Source organism: Telopea speciosissima, chromosome 10 (assembly GCF_018873765.1).
Source record: "Telopea speciosissima isolate NSW1024214 ecotype Mountain lineage chromosome 10, Tspe_v1, whole genome shotgun sequence".
In the NCBI taxonomy this organism is placed as follows: domain Eukaryota; kingdom Viridiplantae; phylum Streptophyta; class Magnoliopsida; order Proteales; family Proteaceae; genus Telopea; species Telopea speciosissima.
This window is the reverse complement of record NC_057925.1, coordinates 57,374,354-57,388,973: the sequence shown is the minus strand read 5'-3', so window position 1 is coordinate 57,388,973 and position 14,620 is coordinate 57,374,354. Positions and strand designations below refer to the sequence as shown.

General features: G+C 38.8%; 3 protein-coding genes across 3 annotated transcripts; all 3 read left to right on the top strand.

Annotated features, from left to right (window-relative positions):
- The first annotated feature begins 1,621 nt into the window (after window positions 1-1,621).
- LOC122643789 (probable disease resistance RPP8-like protein 4) lies at window positions 1,622-4,519 on the top strand. The gene has a single exon (XM_043837372.1). The coding sequence runs from the start codon at window positions 1,622-1,624 to the stop codon at window positions 4,517-4,519; it is 2,898 nt and encodes a 965-aa protein (XP_043693307.1).
- A 4,264-nt stretch (window positions 4,520-8,783) lies between these two features.
- On the top strand, window positions 8,784-9,185 carry LOC122643788 (putative inactive disease susceptibility protein LOV1). Its single transcript, XM_043837371.1, has one exon. It carries the CDS (start codon window positions 8,784-8,786, stop codon window positions 9,183-9,185), a length of 402 nt encoding a protein of 133 aa, XP_043693306.1.
- A 19-nt stretch (window positions 9,186-9,204) lies between these two features.
- On the top strand, window positions 9,205-10,965 carry LOC122643787 (disease resistance protein RPM1-like). Its single transcript, XM_043837370.1, has one exon. It carries the CDS (start codon window positions 9,205-9,207, stop codon window positions 10,963-10,965), a length of 1,761 nt encoding a protein of 586 aa, XP_043693305.1.
- Window positions 10,966-14,620: the final 3,655 nt, after the last annotated feature.

Sequence of the window (14,620 nt, the reverse complement as noted above, 5' to 3'; positions counted from 1 at the left end):
GCTGCTGTAACTGGAGCACTGCTGTGCGCATCATGCGGTGCAACAGTGGCCATGTGTGCACAGCAGGCCCCACTGTACACACACATGGCCGCTGCTGCACCGCATGATGTGCACAGCAGCGCTCCAGTTACAGCAGCAGATAAAAGTCCGTTGGTTAGGGGAAACCGAAAAGGTATGCACGACATTCTTTAATTGAGGAACATAATCAATGTAATCTTCTAGACTTGGGTTCTAATGGTTCCACTTATACTTAGAACAACATGAGAAGTCGATCAACAAACATTAGAACCAAGTTAGACTCAGCCCTAGCCCATGCTCAATTGAGAACTACATACGAGAAAGCTGCTGTGTTTATCAAGGTTGCTATTGGTTTGGACCATAACCCGATCTTCGTGGACACAATTGGGGGGCCTTGGTGCAACGGTCAATGTTTCTCCATTGTTACCAAGTGGTCATGTGTTCTCATTTGGAAACAGCTTCAGAGTTTGACTCTATATCATTAAAAGAAATTTTACACAGTATTTCAGTCTCCTTCCTAGGAAGGATGCCTCCATTATTAAAGAAAGGGAAAAAGAACGCTAACCAGTGCATTCTTGTTTCCTTCAAAGATCCTCCTTTCCACTTGATATCTTTGCAAATACCAAAAGGTTCAGAGAGTGTTTCCTATACAAATTAATAACACTTGAGGAGGAGGAGAAGAAGATGAAGATGATGATGATGGTGGTGGTTTTATGCTTTAGATATACAGTGTAGATGAAGGAAGGTTTGAAATGGATGGTCCAAACACGAAAAGCCACAATTGATTGCGACTCAAACCCGTTTTGTGAAGTTCTGGGTTTAGGGTTCTCTCAATCACTACAAGGTAAGTGTCTTTCTCATCATGGTTTCTTTCTTTCGGTGTTATTTCCTGGTTTTATTACACTCTCTAGGATTGATGATTGATGATTGATTAGGACTGCCTTCAATTTTTTTTTCAGAAATTTCCGATGTGTTTATTGATGTAGTTGAGAGGGTAGTTTTTGCTTTTCTTGATTGTATTTGGTTATTTGTATGTTTATGGGTAACAATTTTGAATTTTTGAACACTGTAATAGTTGATACCTAAAATCGATTAGAAACCATAACCGTCCCAACTATTAGCAATTCGTTCAGTTCTCGAATTTGGAATTGATTAGATAAACGGGACACGGTTCTGACCTGACCCATAGGACTGGAATCAATTATGAACTAGACCTATAACCTAAAACTGTTCCGATTTACACCCTTACTTCTACCATTTTAAAAAGATAACCATCTTTGATACTATTTGTGAATTTATCAAATAAACAGATAAAAATCCCCACACATGAAATACTTAGTAGCAAGATGGAGTTCATAACTCTTTAAATTCATGGTTGCCACTTTTTAATTTCTGGGTGATGCTGAATAACATGTTATCATGAGTATAATATAACAAGTAGAACAGATGAGATCTTGTCAAATATTACATCACAAGATTATGTTCTGCAGGAACGATAAAAAGTGAGGAAGAGATCAGAAGAAGAGTAAATTCCTTGGCTTTTAAGCTCTAAAGAACGAGAAAGGTTTTGACATTTTCTCTAGATAAGTAGAAAAGAGAAACTATGGCTGTGAGTGTGATCCTTATTCTGATACAAAAACTAGGCTCCCTACTAATAGATGAAGCTAATTATCTGTCACAAGTGAAGCCAGAAGTGGAGTCACTCCGCAAAGAACTCAGGCTGATGACAGCCTTTTTTAAGGACGCAGATGCAATATACCACAAAAGTGAGCCAGCGAAAGAGTGGGTGAGACAACTCAAAGAATTGGCCTTCGAAGTAGAAGATGCCATCGACATCTTTGTATATGAAGAGGCAAAGAAACGGGGGCGCAAAATCGTTGGGAAGATCACCAAGTTTCCAAAACTTGTTATTAATGCTCACCAGCTAAGAGGGAAGATCCAAGATATCAATGGAAAGATCAAGAAACTGAAAGATGATAGAATTAATTATGATATTAAGCCTAAGCCTGTAGTTGATCAAGGGGGTCAAACATGGTCTACAACTGATCATCAAGCACAGCATCATCATCAACTTGAAGCTTCTTCGAGTGCCCAAAAGTTTAGGCCTGTCGATGTTGTGGGGTTACAAAGCGAAGCAGAGGAACTAGCAAAGTTGCTGATGGAAGAGAAGCCCCTTGGACGGTTTGGTGTTGTCTCAGTTATAGGAATGGGCGGATTGGGTAAAACCACCCTCGCTCAAAAAATCTACAACAGAGATGATGTGAAAAAACACTTTGTTTGTCAAGCTTGGGTACGATTATCAAAAGAATATAGAATGAAAGATGTTTTGTGCAACATCATAAAACAAGTTATGGTGCTCACAGAAGCAGAGAAAGATGCATTGGCGTCAAAGGAGGCTGGAATTTTGGAGGAAAAGCTTTCCGATTTTCTCAAAGAGAAGAAGAATTATCTCTTCCTATTGGACGATGTATGGGCTAAAGAAGATTGGGATAAATTGAAAAATACCTTCCCGGTTCCATGCAACAGTCAGAAGTGCAGGGTGCTGCTTACAACTCGTGATGAAGGTGTAGCCCGACATGCCGACCCCATTGCTCCTAATCCATTCAAGCTTCAACTTTTGGATGAAGAGAATAGTTTAAAGCTTTTCTCAAAAGTGTTCTTCCGATCCACAGATGACACAGAGGCAGTAGCACGTCTCAACAGTCTCGACAAGGAGATGAAACATCTGGCAATGGATATTGTTAAGAAATGTGATGGATTACCATTAGCTATTGTGGTATTGGGAGGTCTTCTATCGGATAAAAGGCTAACTACTCCTATTGAATGGAAGAAAGTGCTCGACAGTGTGAAGTGGCATCTAGACTCGAGTAACTGTCAAAAGGTATTGGCTTTGAGTTACTCTGAATTACCTAGTCATTTGAAGCCTTTATTTCTTTATTTTGGGGTTTTTCCAGAAGATACTGAGATGCGAAGGGACAGATTGATTCAGCTATGGGGTGCAGAGGGATTTCTAGAACCAAGAGGGAATTTAAGAATGGAAGATGTGGGCGGAGAATGCCTTGAGGAGCTGATGCAGAGGAATCTGATTCAAGTTGCGAAGTGGAAATCAAATGGGGTACCTGAATCATTTATAATTCGTGATCCCCTCTTGAACTTGGCAATATCAGAAGCCAAGGAAAGTAACTTTCTTAACATCATCTCCACTCCTCAGGAGTCCTTGAATTGTTATCGTCGTGTAGCCCTTCAAGATAAGCATGGTGAAAATAATATGGCCGAGGAGGCTTCTTACAATTTCTCCTCCTCCATGAGTTCTAATTCAAACCAGCTTCTCCGCTCATTGCTCTGCTTCATTGAAATGTCCCCATCCCTTTATGGGCAGTTCAAACTACTTAATGTGTTGGATCTAGAGGGTGCCCCAGGTATTAAAAGTTTACCCAAGGAAATAAGGAAGCTCATTTTTCTCAAGTACATGAACTTGAGTAGAACCAGCTTGGAAACTCTTCCACCTTGGGTTGGCAACTTGTATAACCTACAAACTCTCAGTGTGGTGGGTACCGAGATTGAATCTCTCCCCATTGAAATATTAAAATTGGGTAAATTAAGGAATCTTCTATTCTATGGCATAAAAATGAAGCAGGCATTTAATGATTCCATTGTTGGGAATGGTATAATTGGGATTTATCGACGACAGCATTCTCCTCATCATAGACACGTACACCATCTAAGTGATCTCCAGACACTATTCCTTCCTTCAGGTGATTGGATAGAGAATGGCCTCGAAAAGTTGACCGGTCTCAGGGATTTGAGGATACTTGGAGTTGACATGGAGAAATTCAGAGAGAAATTGTCCCAGGCCCTAGTCAATTTGGTGCGCCTTGAGGCCCTAAACTTATCAGACTTTAGAAATGGCAAAACAATTTTCCCTTCACTTTCGAACCATGTGTATCTCCATTATCTCTACATTTATGGTCGCATACAAAAGCTACCTGACCTTCACAACTTCCCTCCGAATCTCGCAACGTTGCAATTGTCTAACACGCATCTAAAAGAAGACATGATGAGGATGCTCGAGAAGCTGCCCCAATTAAAGGACCTCTCATTATGGTCTACATACGATGGAGTTGTGATGAAATGCTATGCAGGAGGGTTTTCTAAACTCGAGAGTTTGTGCTTCGTACAGTTTGATTGGCTAAGGTATTGGATAGTGGAGGAAGGAGCAATGCCTAATCTGAGCATATTGGAAATTAAAGATCTTTTTGGGTTAAAATGGATTCCCGGTGGGCTGAGGCACATCACAACACTACAAAAACTTACATTGGCTATGCCAAAGGAATTCCTTGAGAGGGTTGAAGAAGGTGAAAAACATTGGGAGAAGATCAAACATGTACCTTCCATCAATACACGGGAAGTAGAAGGACACAGAACTGAAGAACAGTTTACTAAATATGAACGCAAATGGTTCACAGCTACAGGGGAGATGATCCCTGATGATGACCACTAAATGAAAAAGCTCGTGGATCTAACCAGCCTAGCTCGCATCTAGAGTTGGTGAGATTTGATATCCTCTCTCTATCTCTCTTTTTGGAGTTAAATATCAATTTTAATAAGTTTGAGAGTCAGTATAATGTGATGTATTGCTTTGACATGCAGACGAAGTGATGTATTGCTTTGAAGAGATCAAACTCTCATGAAGATGAATCCATATGGCCGTAGAAATGACTCCAAATATATAATCTCCCAGTAATTAACAAGTTAATTCCTTAAGTTGGGTCATCTCAGGATCCTATAATATTTCCAAGTCTTTTTTAAGATATTAGCTCATAGTATTGTCAAATATTAGTGTATCTTTATTAAAGGTAATGTGATTTCGATTTCATGAATGTTTGTTTCTTATTGAGACGTTTAATGTTGTGGTTCTGAATCTATTTGCAAAGTCTTGAATCCAAAAAATATTGTTCGTTGTATGTTTTGTTGCTTCCATGAAATAAATTGTGATCCTTTTAACACCTCCCACAATTTTCTGTTAGAACTCTTGCAGATTACTTTGATTTCAATGGTCATATAAGCCTCAAGTAAAATGGGGCTTGGAGAAAATTAGTTTGAGTTTCTAATTAAAACAAGATTATATATTGTTGTAAGTTTTGGAAGCACATCCTTGCTTAAATAATAGGCAACTTTCTGTTTTCACTTCAATGTTATCACTCTGATCCATAGTTTAGATTGGTGGCTAATACGATTCACTGGTATGGACTAAGAAGGGATAGGGATTCTCTTTTTGAGGCTACTCCCGAGAACAGATCCAGTGGAGACAGGGTGAGGGGGCCTGTAGCTCAGATGATTAGAGCACGTGGGCGTAGGGCGACTGGCCAGGCCGAGTCAGAAAGGCTTTGTCCATCGTTGGAATCGATCGGGTGCACCTAGTGCAACCAAGTGCGGGTGTACAGAAAGTTGTTGTTTGTTTTTTTTTGTCAGAGTTGCCTTTCTTTCAGGAAGGGTGGCTCGCCAGTTCAGCTACAAGAAAAAAACAAACAATGCCTTTATGCGTCTAATTTTTGCTGTGTTTTGCTTCCATATGGAGTCAAAGTGAACATCTAGCTAAACAGAGAAACAAAGAAATTGACAAATATTATTATGTAAAGCAACATTAAGGACCAATAATTCCAATAACCTTATTTTCCAACAAAGATTGCTTTGAGGATCAAAAACTCCAATTCATCAACAATTCCAATTTATCACACAGTGAGCTATATAGATTACCCTTCTCAACCTGTTCTGCTTTTATAGATTCTTAAACCTATGGCAGAGAAACCCCGTGACACCAAACTATTTAACCTTATAGGAAAATATTGAACCAAAAAAAAAAACAATTCTATAAACAACTCTCATATCATCTGAAGGAAAACTTCCTCCTTATTTTAAACCTATATATGAACTTTTTAGACTCACTTTCAACCACTTTCAACCACTTCAGGTGCATGTTTTTAAGCCTTTAAGGTTAAAATGTTGACCAGTAAAGTATAATTGGGTCTTCTATTACATGGGCCTACATATCCAGGTCTTATCAAATGGTAAGAAATCCCTATATATATATATATATATATATATTTTTTGGTGAAAAAAAATCATATCATCCAGACAGCAAGAATTGGTATTTTTTTAACGATTTTTTTTTTCTTTTTGGAATTACACGTGTAGGCATGAACAAGTTTCCTAACATTCATATAGAAGGAATTGGATAAACTTTGTTTTAAAATTTGACCACTGGGATAGGTGTGGGACCTCTATCACATGGACCCAATCATGTTTTTGTTGATAGATAACTGTCAATGAGTAGGGGGTGAATCAATGACTAGAAATTCTTCTAATTACTCTTTCACACTGATACTAGCGCCACTATTGATGTTAGTCTGAAGAACACACATTCATGTACATCCTCCAGTTTAACTATCAAAGGCTCTATTAGGTATGTACATCCATCCTACAACACACACACATTTCCAAATTATGAAATAGGCATGGTACAAACATTTATGGTCACAACACAAGGTATACATGGTTCAGTTAGTTGCCTAAGTCCACGGAGCAATGCCACTGAGGCTTTGTATTTGTTTAATACTCAACTTTTGTTGCACCTATAGCTGGAAACATCCACTTCCAAATTTACTCAGCATAGAACTAAGAGGGAATATGCCAGTACAATGATAGAACCACTATCAGAGAGTATCCACTCCCAGTATTCAACAAACATTGAATACCCTTTATATTGTAATAAAGGTTTGGGCAAATAGATAGTGCCCTATAATCATGCACAAGCTAGAATTGGTCTTTCGACGATTTTACCACTTATTTCTGGCATATAATCTAGTAGGGATGAAGATGAAACAAATACAGTTATGGGAATGCTTACAACCCTTGTTCTGTGACAACTCTGGTAGTCTGAGATGTCATTGAGATGTGTTGGAGCCCACTAGAACTACCAACTTTGTCTTTGATGGAGAAACTTGAGCTTGTGTAATGTGGTTATCTCAAAATCATTCCATATTTGGTTATTAAATTTCACTTTACTTTGCATTCAAATCCCTTTGATCCCTTTGATTGATATCACCAAAAAAAAAAAAAAAAAACCTTTGATTTACAAAATAAAATAAAATTTTTATCTAAAAGTATTATTCCTAAATATGGTTGAAATATTAAGCAGTTTATACTTTATACAATCTTGTGAAATAATGATCATAAAAAATCCACTTTTAAGTTTTAATTTTTTTTTTAACAAAAAAAAAATACTCTTTTTCTTTAAAAGAAAATTGCTTAAATTTACTGAATTAAAAAAATAAATTACAAAACAAAGAGTATTATTTTGTTTCACACTTACTTTTTATAATTATTATTTTAATCTAATAGATCTAGAAAACTGTCTCTTTCTTTAATTCCCCTTGCAATCAAATGGACTGTCCCCCTCTCCGATATATATAGTTTGTGAACTTGTCGAATAAAAATATCGTATACCGTACTTCATCACAGCTAGGATATTACTTTGCTTATTCCACACATGACTTACCTTCTACCAAGGTGGAGTGTATGTCTAGTTTAATATATTATCTTTCATCATAAAAAAAAAGTGGAGTGTACGATTCTTTATGTTGATCCATTGATATCTGTATTAAAATCGTATGCAGTATTGGCGGAGTGGCGATGCACATCCGATGGCACAGCAGAGACCATATGTGCCATGTGTGCCACCTGGCCTCTGCTGTACCATCGGATGCGCACCGCTGCCCCGCCGATACTACAGAGGATCCTGGTCCTTGAGATCTATAGGAAACGTACAGGAATCTAGATTAAAATCCTCTGCATTGCACCAATCTAGTAGTACATTGCAGTGCGGGCTTGAGAGCTCGACACATAGGTAATGCTTCATCCAACGGTGTTAGATTGATTGACCAAGTTTTTTATTTATTTTTTTCTCTTTCTTCTCGATTTTGACACCGTTGAATGTCACACCAATCCACGTGTCAAGCTCTCAAGCATAAAGAAATACAATATTTCAGAAAAAGACAAATTAACAAATAAAATCCCCACACCGTTTTCATGACCATCTCGAACTTGTCAAATTAACAAATAAAAAATCCCCATAACGTTCTCATCACCAACTCAATAAAATTGAAAGGTTGTAACTGGAGCGTTCAGCTCATGGAAACCACCTAAAAACAGGGGGTGGGGTGACCCAGGTGGGACCCATCTATGAAATGACCACCCAATTCTTGATTTTACTGTCGTTTAACTGGGCTGGACGATCCAGCTCCCGCCACTGCAGGAACAGGAGCCAAGTCGTTTCCTTCCTAGTGATGCTGAATAAAATGTTCTTCACAAGTATAATATTCCAAGTCAAACAAACGAGATATTGTTATATACTTATTAATTAAACAAAATTAGAGGAATGAATGCCTGGGATTTTAAGCTCTGAACTCTAAAAGGGAGTGAGTAAGCTTTGATTTTTCTCGAGACGAGTAGAAAAGAGAAAATATGGCTGAGATGGCGATCCTTCCTCTGATACAGAAACTAAGCTTCCTACTAATAGATGAAGCTAATTATCTCTCACAAGTGAAGCCAGAAGTGGAGTCACTCCACAAGGAACTCAGGCTGATGACTGCCTGAGTATGGGTGGATTAGGGAAAACTACTCTCGCTCAAAAAATCTACAACAGAGATGATGTGAAAAAACACTTTGTTTGTCAAGCTTGTGTCCATGTATCAAAAGAATATAGAATGAAAGATGTTTTGTACAACATGATAAAACAAGTTATGATTTTCACAGACACAGAGAAAAAGGCATTGGCGCTACAGGAGGCTGGAATTTTGGAGGAAAAGCTTTCCGATTTTCTCCAAGAGAAGAAGAATTATCTCTTCCTATTGGACGATGTATGGAATAAAGAAGATTGGGATAAATTGAAAAACTCCTTCCCGGTTCCATGCAACAATCAGCAGTGCAGGGTGTTGCTCACAACTCGTGATGAAGGTGTAGCTCGCCATGCCGATCCGATTGCTCCTAATCCATTCAAGCTTCAACTTTTGGATGAAGAGAATAGTTTAAAGCTTTTCTCGAAGGTGTTCTCCCGATCCACAGATGACACAGAGGCAGTAGCACGTTTCAACAGTCTCAACAATTAATGAGATGAAACATCTGGCAATGGATATTGTCAGGAAATGTGATGGATTACCACTAGCTATTATGGTATTGGGAGGTCTTCTATCGGATAAAAGGCTAAATACTACTCTTGCTGAATGGAAGAAAATGCTCGACAGTGTGAACTGGCATCTAGAGTACTCGAGTGACTGTCAAAAGGTACTGGCTTTGAGTTACTCCGAATTACCTAGTCACTTGAAGCCTTTATTTCTTTATTTTGGGGTTTTTCCAGAAGATACTGAGATCGATAGGGACAGATTGATTCGGCTGTGGGTTGCAGAGGGATTTCTGGAACCAAGGGGGAATTTAAGAATGGAAGATGTGGGCGGAGAATGCCTTGAGGAGCTGATGCAGAGGAACCTGATTCAAGTTGCGACGTGGAAACCAAATGGGGTACCTCGATCATTTATAATTCATGATCTCCTCTTGAACTTGGCAATATCCGAAGCCAAGGAAGGTAACTTTCTTAACGTTTTCAATTCTCAGAAGTCCTTGAATTGTTATCGTCGTGAAGCCCTCCAAGATAAGTGTGATGAAGAAAATATGGCTGATCAGGAGGCATCTTACCGTTCCTCCACCTCCATGAGTTCTTCTATAAACCTTCTCCGCTCATTGCTCTGCTTCACTGAAGTGTCCCCGTCTCTTTATGGAGAGTTCAAACTACTTAATGTGTTGGATCTAGAGGGTGCTCCAGGTATTAAAAGCTTACTCAAGGAAACAGGAAAGCTCATTTTTCTCAAGTACTTGAGCTTACGTGATACTGGCTTGGAAACTCTTCCACCTTGGGTTGGCAACTTGTATAACCTAACTCTCGATCTGTACGGTACCGAGATTGAATCTCTCCCCATTGAAATATTAAAATTGCGTAAATTAAGGCATCTTGTATTTGATGGCAGAAACAAGATGAAGGCATTTAATGACTCCATTGTTAGGAGTGGTATTGGGATTTATCGACGGCCTTCTCCTCATAGACACATTCATGATCTAAGTGATCTCCAAACACTAGTCCTTCCAACAGGTGATTGGATTGAGAATGGTCTCGAAATGTTGACCGGTCTCAGGGATTTGTGGATAATTGGGACTGCAATGGAAAAATTCAGAGAGGCATTGTCCCGGGCCCTAGTCAATTTGGTGCGCCTTGAGGTCATAGTCTTGATAGAATTTGGAAGTGGTGAAATTTTTTTCCCGTCACTTTCGAGCCATGTGTATCTCTATGATCTCTCCATCTGTGGACACATACAAAAGCTACCTGAACTTCATAACTTCCCTCCGAATCTCGCAAGGTTGCGATTGGGTGGCACACATCTAAAAGAAGACATGATGGTTACACTCGAGAAGCTGTCCCAATTAAAGGACCATTCATTATATCGGTTTACATACGATGGAGTTGTAATGAAATGCCATGCAGGGGGGTTTTCTAAACTCGAGAGTTTGTCCCTCCAAGAGTTTGATTGGCTAAGGTATTGGATAGTGGAGGAAGGAGCAATGCCTAATCTGATGATACTGGAAATTAGAGGCTTTGATAGGTTAAAATGGATCCCCGGTGGGCTGAGACACATCACAACACTACAGAAACTTACATTGGCTATGCCAAAGGAGTTCCTTGAGAGGGTTAAAGAAGGTGGAAAAGATTGGGAGAAGATCAAACATGTACATTCCATCAATACAAGGGAAGAAGAAGAAATCATACCTGAAGAACAGTTAACCGAATATGAACGCAAATGGTTCACATCTACAGGGGAGATGATCCCTGATGACCACTAAATGAAAAGCTCGTGGATCTAGCCAGCCTTGCATCTAGAGTTGGTGACTCTCTCTCTCTCTCTCTCTCTTCATAGGATTTAAATGTTAATTTTAACATGTTTTTGGGTCATTATAATATGCTGTATTGCTTTAATATGCAGATGTAGTGATGTAATGCTTTGAATAGATCAAACTCTTTACAGAAGATCATGCAAAAGAATTGGCTGGTCTACTTACAACATGAAGATGAATCCATACGACCATAGAAATGACTCCAGATTATATCCGTAGTCATCTCAGGATCCTAAATGGTGTATGTTTAATAAAGTAATGGAATGTGGGTTAGCCTTTAATTTGTGTCTATCTTGTAATTCTCAAATGGTTAAATTTCTTGATGGTTGTGTCCACTGCAAGACAGTGCATCATAGAGAGGGAATTGGACAAATTTCGTTTTAAATTTTGATCAATGGGATAGCTGTAGAGACCTCTATCACATGGACCCAACCATGCATGTTTGTTGATGTAGCTTCATGAGAATGATGGCAAATCAATAAACCCTTTGATGCTTACAAGGACCTTCAATCTTCATATTCTAAATTCATTAACATTAATATCCATTGCTCAAACTAACTTGCATAGTTCAGTATGCAGAGGGGAGTAGAATGAGGACATAACATAGTATCTACAAAGTTCACCTACTTGGGTGAACATTAACATCTCTGTTTTCTTTTTAAATAGAGGCTCATGAGGCATAGTAAGTTGTATTAACCACTGTACCATCTTTACCATCTCTTGATCCAACTCTGCCCAACACAGGACTACTTTTCTGGTTGAACGGGGAAGCCCTCATCTTCCTCACTCTCTTCTCAGGCACTACACAACCAGACAGCGGTCACTTGCTCTTTTTTGGGAAAAAGAATGCTAACCAGTCGTGTAGTTCCTGCTCCTAGGCACAGGACCACATGAATTTACCGTTCACAGTGAAATTAAAAATCCCTCTTCTTCCTCACTTTCTTCCTACAGGATGAACTGATTGCAGGTTCAACATCACTGGTGGAGACAAATAGGCAGTTGATTCCAGAGGCAATTCCATCGTCAGAAGAGGTGGTGGTTTTCCCACAACCCGTTTCTACTTGACAACCTATAGATCCAAGAGAGTAAGTGGTGCACATTGCATTCAAAATTGAAGAACAGATCAGGGACACTTTTAATGGGGTTGAAGCAGATTCAGAAAATGCTAAGAACCATGGAGGGTTGTTTTGTTCAGTTTAAGCATGAAACTCAGAAGAAGAGCTATACTCCAACTCTAGAACAGAGAATGAACCAAAATTCTTGCAGTGGTCTCTATTATGTGATGCTGATGAGAAAATGTAATCCAGAAGTCAAAGAACGGCTAAAACCTATAGAGAATGTGTGTGAAAGTAGTCATATGGAATCAGAGACATTTAATGTCCTAGAATTTCAAAGCCTTGTTTGTAGGCTGAAACTTGACATGTGAGTAAGAAACTTGGGGTCTATCCGTCAACAAAATTTGACCCTCATCCCATATACCACATGACAGATATTATGGACAAATCAGATAAGCCTCTTTAGGCAGGCCAACCAGGAAATTTTCAGATACATATAAAGGTCAGTATAAGAGAGGGCTAGCTCAGACTCAGCCTACCACTGCCTTTTGAGATGAGTCTTAGGTTAGGGCACTAATGTTGACCTTTAGTCTAGCTCACCTCAACCTGTGTGCAGCTCTATTCAAAATCTGGAGAAATTGATTAATGGCTACAAGCTTTAGTTCCATGGAGAACAGCAAGTTAGTGTTCAAGTTCAATAATTTGATTAATTTCTCTAGGGTTTATGCTACCATGTATAAAACTCTGTCTGGGCTGATGAATAGGGGCAACATTGGTAATGGTTCAAAAAAATTGATTGCCAAGTATGCTTCCATGTGGCAGACTCATCCTCCAAGGAGCCCACAAAGAGAAACAATAAGAAAATGAGAATCTACCCTCTAGTCATGTAGGTTGCAATTAAGTAAACTGAAATGAAGGGGAGTGAATAAAAGAAACTTTTCTAAGGGAGAAAGGATTTTAAGGAAAAGCCCATCCACAAGCTACATGACTGATTGGATAGGCAGAAATTTTGTGGACAAAAGAAAAGTTCTCTAGGTGGGTCGGTTAAAGAAGCTTCACTACACCAATCACTTATTTTGAGCCATGTGGAGGGCTTATGTGGCAACTTCAACTGTTTGATTAGAGTGGGGATTGTTTGAGTTGGCCACATGTCAAACTTGATTGGGTGCCCCCCCAAAAAAAAACCCATCAAATTTGATCGCATCATCCGGCAGCAAGCTCCTAAGGACTTATCTGCCTTCTCACAGATCTGCATTTGAAGAAAAAATTCAGGGCTTGCTGAACCAAATAAGTGACCTTTGGTCACACATGGGCAAATTGTTCTGATCCTAAACAATGCAGTTTCTCAATGAAGATAAATAAACTGAGATCATCATCAAGGAGGAGTGATGGGAGAAGAAGAACATATTGGAAGCCTTGCCATCAGTAGTCGCAAAAGCAAACATAAGAAAATGAGTTAAAAATAAAAAAATATACAGAGACACATAGTTGTCTAGGCAACGCCTTGGCGTCCAGATGTCTTGGTTGCCTAGACGCCGTGACAACTATGCAGACCCCAACCTGAAAGTGAAACTTTCTTTTATTTGTTTATTTTTACTTAATACAACTTACATATTAGGGTGGAGATTACCATCTTGAATGAAGATCTTACGATAAGGATATGAAACATTGATATGTATCCATTGATGTAAGCCTTAAATGTAGCCTTAAAGCGATAGACCGATACATAAACTGACATGGAATTCTCATAAGTACTGAAGTGTTTCAAAGTGTACCTATGTCTCTCTCATTACACTATCCATGCATATCAGAATAATATCATATCCTAAAATACATTTTCACACTGCTATTACATATATAAGTAAAAACATGGGTATTATAGGAGCATCACTTTGGAGGAGACACAATGACATGAGTGCCAGAAACTGTTATCTTTTAGAACTTATGCACCCAAGAATATCAGTACTTCTGTTCAAACAAGTCCTCCTAAACTATGTTATACAAGACACCCACTATAATTAGATTATAGCTTTGGAAGAGAGAGAGAGAGAGAATGTTATGTATTTTATTTCAATATCTTTCTGTTTCTTTACAAAAAACATTTAGTAGCACATTAGTCATTTACATATGATGTAACTCCATTCTTGGGCATTTTAGAAAGGAGGGAGAGGAAAAACAGAAGGATTTTCAGCAGATAAGTTTATTGTTGTTTGGCAAACATAATTTACTAAAGTAAGGTATGGATCTACAAGGTATTTTAACTGCAGAAGATATTGAAAGTAGTGAGCTTTAGCGATATGACAAATACTGGATGTCAACTGCTTGATTCTCACCACAATTGTTGATATTTCAGTCAAGAGGCACCTCTTCCAAGTTCAATGAGCTATTGCTTAAAATAGATGGTCCTTGGAAGAACCCAGGAAACTGTGCATATGTCAAGTCATCAGTGTTCTTGGGTCCTATTTAGGTATCTGAACACAACAGGAAGGGGATTCTCAGTTCTTTCTTATCAGAATCATGTAGCAGTCTGGCAGGAGGTGGAATTTGGC